The sequence below is a fragment of the Salvelinus namaycush genome, chromosome 36 (assembly GCF_016432855.1).
Source record: "Salvelinus namaycush isolate Seneca chromosome 36, SaNama_1.0, whole genome shotgun sequence".
Taxonomy (NCBI): Eukaryota; Metazoa; Chordata; class Actinopteri; order Salmoniformes; family Salmonidae; genus Salvelinus; species Salvelinus namaycush.
In genome coordinates, this window is record NC_052342.1 from 17,824,335 (window position 1) to 17,842,353 (window position 18,019).

At 45.6% G+C, this 18,019-nt stretch overlaps 1 protein-coding gene and 1 pseudogene across 1 annotated transcript; one reads left to right on the top strand and one right to left on the bottom strand.

The window, feature by feature from the left end:
- LOC120030286 overlaps nt 1-10,774 on the bottom strand; it is a 14,742-nt pseudogene extending 3,968 nt beyond the window's left edge.
- Nucleotides 10,775-12,103: 1,329 nt separating this feature from the next.
- LOC120030630 (prostaglandin reductase 1-like) lies at nt 12,104-17,288 on the top strand. Its single transcript, XM_038976060.1, has 10 exons — nt 12,104-12,149; nt 12,769-12,893; nt 13,030-13,075; nt 13,286-13,345; nt 14,103-14,270; nt 15,176-15,332; nt 15,518-15,634; nt 15,894-15,999; nt 16,550-16,668; nt 17,029-17,288. The coding sequence occupies exons 2-10, from the start codon at nt 12,788-12,790 to the stop codon at nt 17,137-17,139; spliced, it is 990 nt and encodes a 329-aa protein (XP_038831988.1). The 5' UTR covers nt 12,104-12,149; nt 12,769-12,787; the 3' UTR covers nt 17,140-17,288.
- The last annotated feature ends 731 nt before the right edge of the window (nt 17,289-18,019 follow it).

Below are 18,019 nucleotides of genomic sequence, written 5' to 3' on the forward strand. Positions count from 1 at the left end.
TAAAACACTGCATGGTCTACCCAGAACTCCCTCTCTCTAAAACACTGCATGGTCTACCCAGAACTCCCTCTCTCTAAAACACTGCATGGTCTGCCCAGCTCTCCCTCTCTTTAAAACACTGCATGATCTGCCTAGCACTCCCTCTCTCTAAAACACTGCATGGTCTGCCCAGCTCTCCCTCTCTCTAAAACACTGCATGGTCTGCCTAGCACTCCCTCTCTCTAAAACACTGCATGGTCTGCCCAGCACTCCCTCTCTCTAAAACACTGCATGGTCTGCCCAGCACTACCTCTCTCTAAAACAATGCATGGTCTGCCCAGCTCTCTCTCTCTCTCTAAAACACTGCATGATCTGCCCAGCTCTCTCTCTCTCTAAAACACTGCATGGTCTGCCCAGCACTCCCTCTCTCTAAAACACTGCATGGTCTACCCAGAACTCCCTCTCTCTAAAACACTGCATGGTCTACCCAGAACTCCCACTCTCTAAAACACTGCATGGTCTGCCCAGCTCTCCCTCTCTCTAAAACACTGCATGGTCTGCCCAGCACTCCCTCTCTCTAAAACACTGCATGGTCTGCCCAGCACTCCCTCTCTCTAAAACACTGCATGGTCTGCCCAGCACTCCCTCTCTCTAAAACACTGCATGGTCTGCCCAGAACTCCCTCTCTCTAAAACACTGCATGTTCTGCCCAGCTCTCTCTCTCTCTAAAACACTGCATGGTCTGCCCAGCCCTCGCTCTCTCTAAAACACTGCATGGTCTGCCCAGCACCCCCTCTCTCTAAAACACTGCATGATCTGCCCAGCACTCTCTCTCTCAGACACTGCATGCACACATTTGAGTAGACCTAGTTGTGATTTCAAAACTTTTTTCTGTGTTTTCTCAAATACACAGTCCAAAACAAGTACTTTTATTTGAGTATTTGAATTGTTAATTGTAAAAAAAATCAAATAGCCAACCAAATTGTATTTGAAAGTAATTTCAAATATGTATTACACATGCTATTTTCAAATACATGGGTTAAATGCATGGGTGTACTTTCCACGGGTATTTCAACAATTAACTACTTGTTTTTTCAAATAAAGGCTATCTGAATACTTGTTTTGAAATGAATTGGAAAGTAGTTGAAACATCCAATTAAAATAACCCAGGTCTGACACCCACAAACGCACACCCAGTGGAAAGACTAGAGGGTTAAACTATCATCAGGCCTTTTAGTTTAACACCCAACAGGGAGCCATCACTTCTCTACGCTGTGGTGTGCCGTGGTGCAATACTGCTGAAGTCTTCCATTTCCATGGAAATGAAGGGGGATGAGCAGTGGGGGAATTCTCTCTGTTTCACTCACTCTCAAGGATGTGTTCCAAATGGTCCCCTAGTACACTACTTTAGACCAGGATCCACAGGGCTCTGGTCAAAAGTAGTGCACTATGTAGGGAATAGGGTGCCATTTACAATGTATCTCAAAGGGTTTCAGGGAGAGGGACAGGGGGTTGTGGTTTCAGTGGTTTCCTGCATGGGAGCGAGATACCAACCATAACACAACTATTAAAATCGTACATTTCCCCGAGCACCATCACTCAGGTGTTTACCAAAACAACTGGCGTCTGGGAGGCCATTCTGTTGTTGTTTGAATTACGGATTGCAAATGAACCAATATGCAATCCTCTGGCTGTAAAACCCCCGAGTGGTGTTGTGGTGCTTAGTAGCCAGGGGGGACTGCCCCAGGGGGTTCTACCCCTGTAGAGAGGGGGGGGGGGGGCTCTGAACGCTCTCACACTCTCCTGGGAAGGCCTCGGAATGGAATGACCTGCATCTGAGGGTTCTAGAAGAAGACAAAATAAATAAGCTTTCTCTCTGCTTAACATTGTATGTATGTGTGTCTCTTTGTGTGTGTGTGTGTGTGTGTGTGTGTGTGTGTGTGTGTGTGTGTGTGTGTGTGTGTGTGTGTGTGTGTGTGTGTGTGTGTGTGTGTGTGTGTGTGTGTGTGTGTGTGTGTGTGTCTCTGTGTGTCTGTGTGCGTGTGTGCGTGTTTGTGTTTAAGCAAGACCCTGTGTCTGCATACTGAGTGAGGTCATCAAACTCACTGAAACATAGCTGAGGTCTGATGTCCTGTCTATACATTACTGTTCCTGACTCAGCTGTTCACTGACACACACATAAACACTTCCTTACTGATTCTCTGTCAGCATGTTCAGAGTCAGTTATAATCACTGTATCCTGATTCACACTTTTTTGATTTAGTACAAAATGGCACTCTATTCCCTATATAGTGCACTACTTTTGACCAGGGCCTAGTCAAAAGTAACACACTATATAGGGAATAGGGCGCTATTTGGGACGCAAACTGTATTTCATCAGCACTGTGATATATATGATCTGCCTGGGGCCCTGAGTTTTTCCTAGTCAGGCCTTGTGGTTGGGGGAAATCTCTGGGCCCTATAGATTACTGGTCAACAGCTTCAGGATCAGCTTCCCGTTCACCAACTCCCAACATTAACCATTAGAGGGAAAAATGATAAACCAGCCTTATTAAATTAGCATCTATGAACAATACTGAAAGTCCTGTAAATCCATCTAGTGGCACATTACAGAAGTGCCAATTTGTCCAGGATATAAAATCCCATAAAATCCCTAACATCCATCTCTAACAGTGGAGGCTGGTGGGAGGAGCTATAGGAGGACAGGCTCATTGTGATGGCTGGAATGGAATAAATGGAACGGTATCAAACCATGTTTGACTCCATTCCATTTATTCCATTCCTGCCATTACAATGAGCACGTCCTCCTATAGCTCCTCCCACCAGCCTCCACTGATCTCTAACATATAGTGTACTGAAATTCATACATGTCTTTCTGTGACCTGAACTAACCCATGTTTCCACTGTGACCTGAACTAACCCATGTTTCCACTGACCTGAACTAACCCATGTTTCCACTGTGACCTGAACCAACCCATGTTTCCACTGTGACCTGAACCAACCCATGTTTCCACTGTGACCTGAACTAACCCATGTTTCCACTATGACCTGAACCAACCCATGTTTCCACTGTGACCTGAACCAACCCATGTTTCCACTGTGACCTGAACTAACCCATGTTTCCACTATGACCTGAACTAACCCATGTTTCCATTGTGACCTGAACTAACCCATGTTTCCACTGTGACCTGAACTAACCCATGTTTCCACTATGACCTGAACTAACCCATGTTTCCACTGTGACCTGAACTAACCCTTGTTTCCACTGTGACCTGAACTAACCCATGTTTCCACTATGACCTGAACTAACCCATGTTTCCACTGTGACCTGAACTAACCCATGTTTCCACTGTGACCTGAACTAACCCATGTTTCCACTGTGACCTGAACTAACCCATGTTTCCACTGTGACCTGAACTAACCCATGTTTCCACTGTGACCTGAACTAACCCATGTTTCCACTGTGACCTGAACTAACCCATGTTTCCACTGTGACCTGAACTAACCCATGTTTCCACTGTGACCTGAACCAACCCATGTTTCCAATGTGACCTGAACTAACCCATGTTTCCACTGTGACCTGAACTAACCCATGTTTCCACTGTGACCTGAACTAACCCATGTTTCCACTGTGACCTGAACCAACCCATGTTTCCACTGTGACCTGAACTAACCCATGTTTCCACTGTGAACTGAACTAACCCATGTTTCCACTCTGACCTGAACTAACCCATGTTTCCACTGTGACCTGAACTAACCCATGTTTCCACTGTGAACTGAACTAACCCATGTTTCCATTGTGACCTGAACTAACCCATATTTCCACTGTGACCTGAACTAACCCATGTTTCCACTGTGACCTGAACTAACCCATGTTTCCACTGTGACCTGAACTAACCCATGTTTCCACTGTGACCTGAACTAACCCATGTTTCCACTGTGACCTGAACTAACCCATGTTTCCACTGTGACCTGAACTAACCCATGTTTCCACTGTGACCTGAACTAACCCATGTTTCCACTGTGAACTGAACTAACCCATGTTTCCACTGTGACCTGAACTAACCCATGTTTCCACTGTGACCTGAACTAACCCATGTTTCCACTGTGACCTGAACTAACCCATGTTTCCACTGTGTGCGTAATGTGTTTGTGTGTCCTGAACCAACCTGTGCTTCCTCCACAGTTCTTCTGTGCAGTAGACACCAATGGCCCATCCATGTCCCTCTCTGTAACCCCCTGGCCCTCTCCATCACTCATCTGCCCTTGTGAGGGGGACACCTCCTGATGGTGAAGGTTGGTACTGCCACTGTTCTTCCAATCTCTTTTTCTTCATCCCTCCTTCCGACTCTGCTCTTCTTTCGCTCTCCGCCACTCCCATGCTGTCAATCTTTCCGCCCTCTCCATCTCTCTACCCTCTCTGATTGTCAGTAGTCATGTCACCAAAGAGCAGTTTCCTCTTGATGGGGTCTCTCTGTGACTCTCCCCTGGTCCTCCTGCTGTCACTTACTCCTCTGACTGGGCTATCTCCCTGCAGCGCCACCTGCTGCTCAACTAACTCAACTACACCGTGGCTCTCTGTGCTGTCCCTGTGGCTGAGGTTCTCGGAAACTTCGCACAAACTAAAGAGATTTTTTTCCACCAACCATCTCTCTCTAGTGTATGACTTGCACCAAAACCATCCTTTTGTAACCAATCATTTGCTCCAATGTCATTCTCCTCTATTTCTGATTAAGGAAATCAGCCCTCTTTCTGGTCTCTGTCACAGCCTGCCATCTCGTTGGCCTCTTTCAGGTGGAGGCAGCAGGAGAGTCCAAAACTGCCATTTAGTTACAAGCGTTGGGGCCTGACGGTCAGCATCTCCTCCTCCAGCTGAAACCATTTCAGTGGGCTTGGCTTTAGCCAGGCTCTCCCTCTGGCCTTCCAGGGCTACGGTGGTATCCTCTTGGCTACGTTCAGGACCTTGCCATTCCCAAATCTACACTTCCTAAGTGCCAGCCTTCACTTTGAGTCGTTCGGCTTGTTATGTGGTTCTCTGGTGCTAGACTAACGTTAGCCCTGGAGGATGGTGGTCCACAGGCCCTAGCTGGCTTTTCTCTAAGCGGGCTAGGGTGCTCTGTGCTGGGGAGGGGTGGTCTGACAGGACCCTGGAACTGACAGGCCTATCTGGATCGATACACACCCACTCCACAGCACTCTGATGACACACACCCACTCCACAGCACTCTGATACACACCCACCCCACAGCACTCTGATGACACACACCCACTCCACAGCACTCTGGTGATACACACCCACTCCACAGCACTCTGATGACACACACCCACTCCACAGCACTCTGATGACACACACCCACTCCACAGCACTCTGATGACACACACCCACTCCACAGCACTCTGGTGATACACACCCACTCCACAGCACTCTGACACACACCCACTCCACAGCACTCTGATGACACACACCCACTCCACAGCACTCTGATGACACACACCCACTCCACAGCACTCTGATGACACACACCCACTCCACAGCACTCTGGTGACACACACCCACTCCACAGCACTCTGGTGACACACACCCACTCCACAGCACTCTGATGACACACACCCACTCCACAGCACTCTGATGACACACACCCACTCCACAGCACTCTGATGATACACACCCACTCCACAGCACTCTGATGATACACACCCACTCCACAGCACTCTGGTGACAAACACCCACTCCACAGCACTCTGATGACACACACCCACTCCACAGCACTCTGATGACACACACTCACCCCACAGCACTCTGATGACACACACCCACTCCACAGCACTCTGATGATACACACCCACTCCACAGCACTCTGATGACACACACCCACTCCACAGCACTCTGATGACACACACCCACTCCACAGCACTCTGACACACAGGAGCAGATTCAGTAGCAGGTTCATCCTGCCCAGATGTTCCACAGAGAGGTTTAGACGGTCATTTTTACCCACAGCCACGAGGCTTTTTAATAAGTGTAATCAATTAACTGTTTTATGAGGTCTTTCTATTGGAAAATGTTGTTGCCTGTTTCCCCCCAGAGTAGGATAGAAAACAGTACTTCAATCAGACTATTCTTTTAGGGATAATATGGTTGGTGCATGTGCCTTTGTGTCTTTTTATCATGTGTTGGTTATTGTTGCGTGTCCTGTCATTGTACGTCATTGATGATGCATGCTGTGATAAAACAATTACCCAAGTTGGGATTAATAAAGTAATACTCTACTCTCCAAGGGGAGTGGATGGAGCATGTGAGCTGTCTCTTCAGGTGAGCTGTGGGAGAAGACCAAAGGCAACCAATCAGTCGACAGAGAAAATGAACATCTGTGTTCTTACTGGACACGTTCAGGTAGTACCTCTGTTTCAAAACGTTTTTCCTCTAACTGGACCTGACCCTGATGCATCTCTCTCTGAGCAGCAAGGCGCATCAAGGAGTCCTAGGGGCTAGTTGTAGTCCACTCTCTCCAGGGAGGCTCCTGTGAGGGGGCATGGAGGACCAGGGAGTACCGCTCTCTGGGGGTAGAGGGGGCAGGGTCCTCGGACATAAACTACGGACAATGAATGCAATTGCGTTTTATCAATGGCAATTTGAATACACAGAGATACCGTGATGAGATCCTGAGGCCCATTGTCGTGCCATTCATCCACCGCAATCACCTCGTGTTTCAGCATGATAATGCATGGCCCCATGTCTCAGGGATCTGCACACAATTTCTTGGAGCTGAAAATGACCCAGTTCTTCCATGGCCTGCATACTCACCAAACATGTCACCAATTGAGCACGTTTGGGATGCTCTGGATCGACGTGTACGACAGAGTGTTCCAGTTCCCGCCAATATCCAGCAACTTTATACAGTCATTGAAGAGGAGTGGGACAACATTCCACATGCCACAATCAACAGCCTGATCAATCTATACGAAGGAGACGTGAAAAACTGCATGAGGCAAATGGTGGTTTTCTGATTCACGCCCCTCTCTCTTTTTTTTAAAGGTACATTACATGACCAAAAGTATGTGGACACCTCCTCGTCAAACATCTCATTCGAAAATCATGGGCATTAATATGGAGTTGGTCCCCCCTTTGCTGCAGCATCCACTATTCTGGGAAGGCTTTCCACTAGATGTTGGAACATTGCTGCGGGGACTTGCTTCCATTCAGCCACAAGAGCATTAGTGAGATCGGGCACTGATGTTGGGCGATTAGGCCTGGCTCGCAGTCGGTGTTCCAATTCAAGGTGTTCGATGGGGTTGAGGTCAGGGCTCTGTGCAGGCCAGTCAAGTTCTTCCACACCGATCTCAACAAACCATTTCTGTATGGACCTTGCTTAGTGCACGGGGGCATTGTCATGCTGAAACAGGAAAGGGCCTTCCCCAAACTGTTGCCACAAAGTTGGAAGCACAGAATCGTCTCTAGAATGTCATTGTATACTGTAATGTTAAGATTTCCCTTCACTGGAACTAAGAGGCCTAGCCCGAACCATGAAAAACAGCCCCAGACCATTATTCCTCCTCCACCAAACTTTACAGTTGGCACTATGCATTCGGGCAGGTAGCGATCTCCTGGCATCAGCCAAACCCAGATTCGTCCGTTGGACTGCCAGATGGTGAAGCGTGATTCATCACTCTAGAGAACACGTTTCCACTGCTCCAGAGGCCAATGGTGGCGAGCTTTACACCACTCCAGCCGATGCTTGGCATTGTACATAGTGATCTTAGGCTTGTGAGCGGCTGCTCGGCCATGGAAATTTCATTTCCATTTCATAAAGCTTCCGACGAACAGTTCTTGTGCTGACGTTGCTTCCAGAGGCAGTTTCGAACTCGGTAGTCAGTGTCCACATACTTTTGTACTTTATATATAGTGTATCTGTGATGCATATCTGTATTCCTAGTCATGTCAAATACATAAATTAGTGCCAAATGAATTTATTTAAATTTACTGATTTCCTTATATGAACTGTAACTCAGTAAAATCCTTGAAATTGTTGCATGTTGCATTTATATTCCTCCACCACTTTGTTCAGCAGCCTGGAGTCCAGGTGGAAGTAGACGTACAGTTCCCTCTCTCGCCTGAGGAGGGCGCTGTGGTCCGCTGTGGTGATTGGCTGTTTTCTCATCTCTTAACTCCACCACTGCCTCCGCAACATTGTTCTCAACACCAATATGCTGGTTAACTTTGCTATTATGCACATAGTAACATGGTCTAGGAATAGGCACCAATTCAACAGCGCACTGATGTGTTTCAGAACTGCGGACAGCGACCACTTTCCAACACTGGAGAAAGCGAATTTGTTATAAAATATTTAAAAAATATTTGTGTTGCACAATTGTTCTTACATAATATAACCATATACAATTTCCCGTGGGGATGGACTGTGCCATCCCCACGGCATCCACAATCGATCAGTCCACAGCACGAATTATATATATATATATTTTTCTACTGCTCGACTAAAGACATTTCAGTCGACCAACAGCCTATCGACTAAACAATCGACCATTCGACTAAATGGGGTCAGCCCTAGTCTGCATCATGATCAAAAAGAGCATTTGTGCATTACAAAACAAACTAACTGTACCTGCTCCTGTCTGAAGGTATAGTACTCCTGTCTGAAGGTATAATACTCCTGTCTGAAGGTATAGTACTCCTGTCTGAAGGTATAGTACTCCTGTCTGAAGGTATAGTACTCCTGTCTGAAGGTATAGTACTCCTGTCTGAAGGTATAATACTCCTGTCTGAAGGTATAGTACTCCCGTCTGAAGGTATAGTACTCCCGTCTGAAGGTATAGTACTCCCGTCTGAAGGTATAGTACTCCCGTCTGAAGGTATAGTACTCCCGTCTGAAGGTATAGTACTCCCGTCTGAAGGTATAATACTCCAGTCTGAAGGTATAGTACTCCTGTCTGAAGGTATAGTACTCCTGTCTGAAGGTATAATACTCCGGTCTGAAGGTATAGTACTCCTGTCTGAAGGTATAGTACTCCTGTCTGAAGGTATAGTACTCCTGTCTGAAGGTATAGTACTCCTGTCTGAAGGTATAGTACTCCTGTCTGAAGGTATAGTACTCCTGTCTGAAGGTATAGTACTCCTGTCTGAAGGTATAGTACTCCTGTCTGAAGGTATAATACTCCCGTCTGAAGGTATAGTACTCCCGTCTGAAGGTATAGTACTCCCGTCTGAAGGTATAGTACTCCCGTCTGAAGGTATAGTACTCCTGTCTGAAGGTATAGTACTCCTGTCTGAAGGTATAATACTCCTGTCTGAAGGTATAGTACTCCTGTCTGAAGGTATAGTACTCCTGTCTGAAGGTATAATACTCCTGTCTGAAGGTATAGTACTCCTGTCTGAAGGTATAGTACTCCTGTCTGAAGGTATAGTACTCCTGTCTGAAGATATAGTACTCCTGTCTGGCCAGCTGCAGGTCCAGGTCTCCCCTAACCACAGGCAAGTTGAGCAGCCTGGTGCGTTGCCTCAGAGCCGCTGTAGAGGCCCCTGGAGGAGAGATTCTAGATCAGCCCCCACGCCCTGCAGCTCACGCCTGGACAAGGCCTCACGCGCCTGGAGAGAGGAGGTGTTGGTGGTGGTGCCCTGTGAGAGGAGAGAGGGAGAAGTTAGAGTTAATATGCAACTCTCATGAACCATCCAATGCCCACTGCCCTTACCAACATGTTATATAGTGATACCAATAATTGCAATAAAAAGGGCATTCCAAAAGGTTATACGATAAAGAATTTCAAAACAGGTGCCTTACCTTGGTGAATGACCGCAGGTTCTCAGTGATCCACCCCAGCCCGGCCCTGGCTCTCTCTTCCTCTGCCCTGGCCTTGAACAACTGGTGCAGGACCACAATATGACCCCACTGGAGCCTGGCCATCTCACTCCTCTGCTCCACCACTCTTTTTCCATCCTTCTCTTTTATCTCATCCCCCTCTCCATCTCCGCAGAGGCTGAGGTCCAGGAACTGGAAGCGTTCTGAGCAGGAGGTCTCCACCATGTCGGTGATGCCCTGGAAGAACTGGTGCCGGGTGAGGGCGGCCAGGGCCTTGGTGTTCAGCTCCTCCTAGTGGAGATAGTGCTCCAGAGATAGCTGGGAGAACAGGACAGGAGGCCCTAGTGGGTGGGCACTGAGGGCCGAGGCAGCAGCCTCTCCCTGGGTCTTTCCTTCCTTGGAATCTGGGTCTACTTTGAGGTAGGATCCTAGTTTCCTCACCTCGTCCGTGAAGGTCTGTAGTGCGGCATTTGTCCCAACATTCTCCGTCCCCAGCGCCGCGTTGGCATCCTTCAGCCTGCCATTGGCCGCATCCTGCTGGGCGGCTAATCGGAGCGCAGCGTCAGCCCGGGGGGTGGCGAGCACCTGGAGCTTCTTGTGGCGCCACTGTTTCAGCTGCTTCTCCTTTTTCAACACTACTAGCTCCGCCTCTAGATCTTCCACGTTCACCTCCCCCTCCGTCAAGGATGAAAAAGAAGAGGAAGGGTGGAAGATGCTACTTGCAGCCGCAGGCATACAGGTCTTGAGGACTTCGCCCAGGGCAGCCTGATCAAATATGGGCTTGATGGAGTCACCTTAAAGGCCCGGGCCTCCTCTGGGGTGAGGACGTTGCCCTGGTTGAGGGTGTGGCAGACAAAGCGAAGGAGGTGGAGGTTTTCCGAAGCGCAGGCAAACAGCCAATCAATCTCAGAGCCCTTCAGGGATAGGGTGCCCGGATAACCTAACCGACCAAGCACATCCACGAACTGACCGCCGTCTAACATGACGACAGCACCCTACCACAGATAGAACAATGAGACAGATATTTCACCGGATGTATAAATGTGAAGCATACGCTTGGCGTTTCCACTCACTACCAAATATGGTAGTGAGAGCAGTGTGGGAGAAGATGGAACGAAGATGGAACATTTTCTCATCAATGAAATATTTGATCTCAATACAGTTTTCTGTTCCCAAAACTAGAATCTGTTACAAACAGATTGGACTAAGTTTCATTGACTTTACCATTTGCCAAAGTAAAAAAAAAATATTGCATTGTTTAAAAGGAGTGCAAACGCTAACTGAGTTGTTGCACACGTGCCCTTCACACAGTAGACGTCCCCTAACGGAAATATGCAACAATTCATGCTAGAACGTGCCAATAGGATCTGGCTAGCTAGTGCATGGTTCTGCCCACCTCCTTGCTTGTTCTGCCCACTATGACTCATTTGTTTCCATTTGAAACGATGGGCTGTGGTCTATCTTGGTTTAGTTATAAAAATCTTTGACCCTTTTATTTTTAATCTAAACCCACGTCCCCTGTAACATCATAGTAATTGAATACAAATTAAATTGTTCCTTTCAAGACAAGACAATTTCCTGTGGAGAAGATGGTTCCTGGAATGAGGGGTAAACTCTCAGTTTTAGCAATTTCTAATATGAAATCTAAAGGACCTAGAAATTGTCAGGATGAAAGCTTCTCCGCACTGATGATCGTGTAGTCAGTCAATAATCTCCATCGTTCGGTAGGTCACGTTAATTAGGAGGCTACTAAAGCGAAATGCGCGCTGACTGACTCTCTCATCCATCTTCTTTGGGGTTATTTGCGAACTACACGCAACAAATGTATTGTCGCCAGCAACTGGACGGGGATGAAACAATTCACGAAAGAAAAGTAAGTTACACTACGGGGAAGAGAAATGTAACATTCATCCACACAAACTACGAAATAATAACACATATATACTTCAGTCGCTCGAAACCTCAAATCCCATGTTCAGGTTCTGGGGCCTGATATGTTTGGACCACACACGTCAGTAATCTATGTAGCTCATCAAATGTTAAACGCATAAATTGTTCAACTAAAGAAACAATATCATTAGGATATTTCTTGATTTCTTTTTCAATTAGCCCCGTGCCGTTTATCACCATTGCTACAAAGCGACAGTCGCGCTCTCATCCAAAATCAGTCACCCTCTCAACATTACCTTCTACGTCACGCGATGGGGATCCGCTAAACAACTTTTTCAGCCAATGAGAAAGTAGTCGAGCCTACCTGCCCACGCTCTTTTTAACGTTTCTAGGTACGTTTTGATATTTCTTTCATTCTGCATGGAGAACAGTGACCTAGAAGTGTGATTTGTTTATACGTTATTCGAGGTGAGTTTTGCTGGACAAGGTATGGCATTCAAACGCATTGATAGAGAGAAATGCATATTTAACTCGTTTCATCATCTGTTGTGGTGGTGGTCGACAGACCCCTATAAAGTTGGCTTGCACGGTATTCATTTGGCAACAATGCACAGCACTCGGCTAGGTTCTGCAAGTCCTTTATCTAGCTAACCTAGTGCTGGGGGATAAATGTGAATTTTGCTATTCTAAATAGCAGCCTACTGTAGGCTACTATAGTACTGCAAATCAATGCATGCTTGTTTTTGCTGGCAAAATACTCTTTACTGCACAGACTGCCGTGGCCATGCTTACCAGCTGATCAACAATCTTTGAATAACATGCATCCTTTGTTGAAGTACGGTAGTTTCTCGTCATCCTGTTATGATATAAGCATCTGGGTGTTAAATGTATCTATTACATTTCTAGCTTTATTTTATATCTCAACCTACAGTTTTAGTTTGCTCTAGTTTAGAGCTGCCTATTAGTATGCATGACATGTTGCTACATTCAGGATGCACAAGTAGAAACGGTTCCAAGGTTATCTTTGGCGAGGAGTTATCTTTGGTTGTATTGAAAGCAAGTAAGTAAATCATATATTATTTCACAGTTGTCCAAAGCAAAGAGCCATGGTTCAATCCAAGACCTGGGTCCTGGCCCGTCACTTTGAAGGCTTCCCGGAGGACAGCAACTTTCAGCTGAAGCTGGAGCAGCTGCCAGAGCCTAAAGATGGAGGTAACAAACCTGTGGGGATGAGCTCATCACATTGACTTAGATCATCTGGACCAGTACCTGCACTGAGTACAAGATTCCTGCACCTGACTGAAGCTGATATGAGTGATGTCATACGTTGTTGTTCTGTATGTTTCAGAGGTGCTTCTCGAGGCACTGTTTCTCAGTGTGGATCCATACATGAGGTAGGGGAGAAAAGTCAAAGAAAAAGGGGACGGGGTTGGATTCCCCTAAAATGTGCCATTTAGGTCATGTTTCATGTAATGTGATATCTGTAAGGAAAAGGATATGTTGTTATTCACTGAACAGTTTTGACTTTGCTAAACCACAGTTCTTCAGTATATTTCAGTACAGAAAACATCTCATCTGATTAGTTCCTCTGTGGTTGTTTCCAGACCGTTCAGCCGACTGCGTATGAAAGAGGGGGGAGTGATGATCGGAACTCAAGTGGCCAAGTAAGAAAAATAAGCAAGTCCGCTTCCAAATGGCACCCTATTACCTACATAGTGCACTAGTGGGCCCTGGTCAAAAGCAGTTCACTATGTAGGGAATAGGTTGCCATTTGGGATGCAGGACTAAGTTAACTCCCTTTCATCTACCATGAGAGGACATGCATGCCTGCCGTTTACGGCAAGAGAATCGGTCCTGCACCTGTTATTCATTTCCGAGGCAGTAGATTATCATTCGTGACTGCAGTTGTAAGAGAACAAATTGAATGCACTTGGCAGTGTGTTCTGAGGTTCCGTTCCTGCCACAAGTGAATGGTTCAATGTGTTTTCACAGACAACGTTTGTTATTGAGAGTGAGTCTGTCTGGATAAATACACAGAACCAAATGACTCTCCCCTGCTTTCACTCTCTCCCCAGGGCTTTTTAAGTTATTTTACTGAGTTTATATCCTTGAATACTGTCATTAAAGTATCTTTGTGAATGTGTACAGATTGTTCTGGAATTTCCAAAGGCTTCCATTGACATTTCATATGTATTCAAATTAGTCTCTAGATAAACAATTTAGCAACCACTGAGGGTGGTTGACGTAGTCCCAGATTAAACCTTCTCTGTGACTAGAAACACTTTCAGTGGGAGATTCTTCGTTAGGCATACTTTAGGATCTGTGTCTTCTGACACAGACTTGTTATCAACACTCTAAGTATGATCAACTGTCTGATAGTTAATTCAGTTTGTTTATTTGTTTGGGCGTGTGGTTTTCTAGGGTGATCCAGAGCAACAACTCAACCTTCCCAATTGGGTGCCATGTGGTTGGTAGATGCGGCTGGAGGACTCACACTGTGTCTGATGGGACAGGCCTGACACGCCTTCTGTCTGACTGGCCACAGGAGGTCCCCATGTCCCTGGCTCTGGGGGCCATCGGCATGCCTGGGTAAGGAATGGGGGACTTCCTGAGTGCCAGTGGCTTCTATTTTGGGGTAAAAGTCTCAGAAATCCCGGTCCGAGGGCAACAGCACTCGTACAGAATGTCAGAACATTGTTAATGTGGGAGGCAATCCGTCTGCCTAGGGAGAATAGTAAAAAAACAAGAGTTCCTATGGCATGTATCACCACTGGCCACAAAGTGTGGAACATTTATGTTTTCAGGCCAGAAGAAGGGCCTGGGTAAGGAGGAATGCTAACAGTTAATTCTGTCAGCTAAATGTTGGAGCTAGTGTTGGAGAATTTGCAGGACAGCTGTTTCATGACAGATTAAATGTTGACCTCAAGTCTGCCAGGAAAACATCTGTATGTTTTCCTTTGAGTTTGATAAAACAAAGATTTGGGCCACAGATGTCTCCGGTCACCATTTACAGTCCTGTTCCGCTGAACTCTAAACCGTTTGAATGAGTCATAATTCAGATGAACATCCATCTGATGCTACTGCTTGTGTTTTTAAGTATCTAAAATGCTTTATTTTGACGGTGAAGAATTATATGGGAGAGACAGGCAAGGAGGAGAGAAAGGTTGAGGCGGGGGTTGGCCTCACGACCATTGGGGTTGTACATGTGTGCTTTCTGATGGGAGTGTTCCCACTGGACCACATGGGTGACACATCTATGGTTAAACTTCTTATTAAAGAGCTCTCCCTCTGGTGCTCTGACTACAGGCTGACAGACCTTATGTGGTCTCCAGTGTTGTCTCTGCTGTTTGATCACTCTTTAAACAGTTTCAATATATGGAATCACAACTCTTTGTCTGGGGGTTTGAGAATTTAAAAACTTTGAAAGACAAATGACTGTATTCAATGGACTATAAAGTTGTATTTTATTCTATTCCTTTGTAATCTGATTGCAGGTTAACAGCCCTGTACGGTCTGGAGGAGGTGCTGGGGCTGCAGGCTGGAGACACCCTCCTGGTGAACGCTGCAGCTGGGGCCGTGGGCTCCGCTGTGGGCCAGATCGCTAAGATCAAGGGCTGCAGGGTGGTGGGCTCCACCGGGTCTGACGCCAAGGTAAGAATGAAAAAGGGATTTGAATGAAAGACTGGGAGGCAAAAATGCAATGGTCATCATCTGTTTCTTTGTCTTTATCCTTTGATTAAAAGAGGGGGCAGCACTTTATTAAGTTACATTTTTTCATTTTCTTTTCCTAAACTTTTTTGCTTATTCATTTTCTTTTTCTCTTTTCTGACACCAAGGTGGCCTTCCTCAAGGAGCTGGGCTTCGATGAGGCCTTCAACTACAAAACAGTCAGCTCTCTGGAGGAGGCCCTGAAGACTGCCTCACCTGACGGATACCACTGCTTCTTTGAGAACGTAGGTTATATAGTAGTTATCAAGTATTTGGTTCTAGTAAAGTATTTATATAAAGTGTTATTAAGTAGTTATATAATAATTCACTCTGATACTTGTAATATTGTTAGATATGGCTGCTACTTTTTAGTTATAAAGTAGTATTTCACTCTGGTTTTAATATCATTAGACAGATATATATATAGTGTCGGACGCTATCAGTGTTTTGTAATGGGTATTTCATCCTAACATATTTACCTGGATATAACTTACGTTTTCATAGGTGGGAGGCCCTTTCTCTAGTGTGGCCATCCCTCAGATGAAGGAGTTTGGAAGGATAGCCTTGTGCGGGGGCATCTCAACATACAATGACACCACTCCACAAACAGGTCTGCTCTCGCTCTCTTTTCTTACAGAGATGCACATTTAAAGAACCCATTCAAATATACTCAACTCTACATTGCATAACTCTCTAATTTGTGTTACCTTTATTATATGCTGTGAGTGTTGAGATTGTGCACTGACTGTGCTCATTTCAATATTCCACTAGAGGGCGCCATTAGCCAGTATTACACTCAGAATGCTGTCACCAGCTGAATGTTTCATTCAGTGGAGGCTGGTGGGGGAAGCTAGAGACGAACAGTCTCATTGTAATGTCTGGGATAGAATAAATGGAACGGTTCCATTTATGCCATTCCAGCCATTACAATGAGCCTGTCATCCTATAGCTCCCCCCACCAGCCTCCTCTGGTTTCATTACATAAAAATGGATTAAGAAGCATATTGGATCTTTGTTTTCCTTTGCCTATATGGCACACTCTCTATAATCTCTTTCCTCATCTTGCTTTTCCTTTCTCTCTCTCTTACTCTCAATATCTCTCATCGCTCTCATTTTCTCTCACTTTCTTTCACTTCTTTCGCTCTCCCTCTCTCGGACAGGTCCCTACCCCCAGCTGACCATGATCTTTAAGCAGCTGAAGATGGAGGGCTTCCTGGTGGGCAGGTGGGAGCATAAGAACCAAGAGGCTCTGAGGAGACTGATGGCCTGGAAGAGGGAGGCAAGTACAGTACTGAGGATAAAAACTAGCCTGAAATCCAGACCTGTTTTGTGCTAACATTACACTCCTTGTGCTCTGACATGTTTGGCTTATGACATGGAATACAAGGAGTGGAATGTTAGCACAAACAGACTGGAACCCAGGGTACATAAAAACAGTCTGAAGTTGAGAATCATGAAAATGATGTATTGGGTAACAATTTCAGGACACCATGTTTTACATATTGTGTACATGTCTGTTAGCTGTACACCCTGCTATTCTAGTAAGCCTTCATCTCATTTCCAGCTATTCATATTTACAATATGAAATGTCTGACTATCAGAGATTTTAGACCTGTTAATGTTATGTTTTTATCCACAGGGGAAACTGCAGTGTCGTGAGCATGTCACTGAAGGCTTTGAGAACATGCCTGCTGCCTTTATGGGAATGCTGCAGGGAGACAATATTGGAAAAGCCATTGTTAAAGTTTAGATGGCTTCAATGGATACTCTATCATAGAATTAGAATTCATGGAACATTCCCATAGGAACGCCAAACTATAACCATGACATTGCATTCTGGAATCATTTTTCTATAGTGCATTCATAGCACAACCTTATTATACACATCATAGTCCGTCCTTGAATCCAAATGTTTACTTTGTACGAAGTATTAAAGTCTTTTTATGGCTTTTGTTGTCTGACTTGAATGTTTTACTCACAAATCAGATTCAAATGAATTGATAGTGTTTCGTAGGCGACCAAGTAGTAATTTAGTAATGGCAAGATGTGCATCGCCACACTGTACCACAGACCTAGGTTCTGTCTTATTGCAGACTAGAGCTCTAAAAATAACTCTGCTCATAATTAATGCTTCTCATCTCCTTGAAAGCAGGAAGAAAGTGCTTTGTTCATTAGGCACCAAACGGTAGTAAAAAGGTCTAAAAAAGGGAGGTACTACCTGGAATTGTCCAATAAGAAATGTTCCTTTTCCATTTGAAAACATTTACTACGGTGTGCCCTAATGAATGTGAGCCAGGGCTTTGAAGCTCCTGTGCTCCTACGCTGTCATTGAGTGGATCCAAAACAATAGTGTAAGGTCTATCACCCCGTAGCCGTCTACAACATCCCTTTGTTTGATATGAATGAGACGTCTTTATTTTTAGTTACTGATTAGAATTTCAGTAGAGCTCAGGTGACAAGATGTTCGTTTCTGTAATAAGACAAACCTCATGGTGAGAGCCTGTCATGTACATAACCATGGACCACCATGAGGAAGGAAGGAAAGCATGAATCATACCAATAAGGTAATCTGATGGGACTATTACAATGTATATGATGCATTCAGATCACGTTGGTCCATCAATCCACAG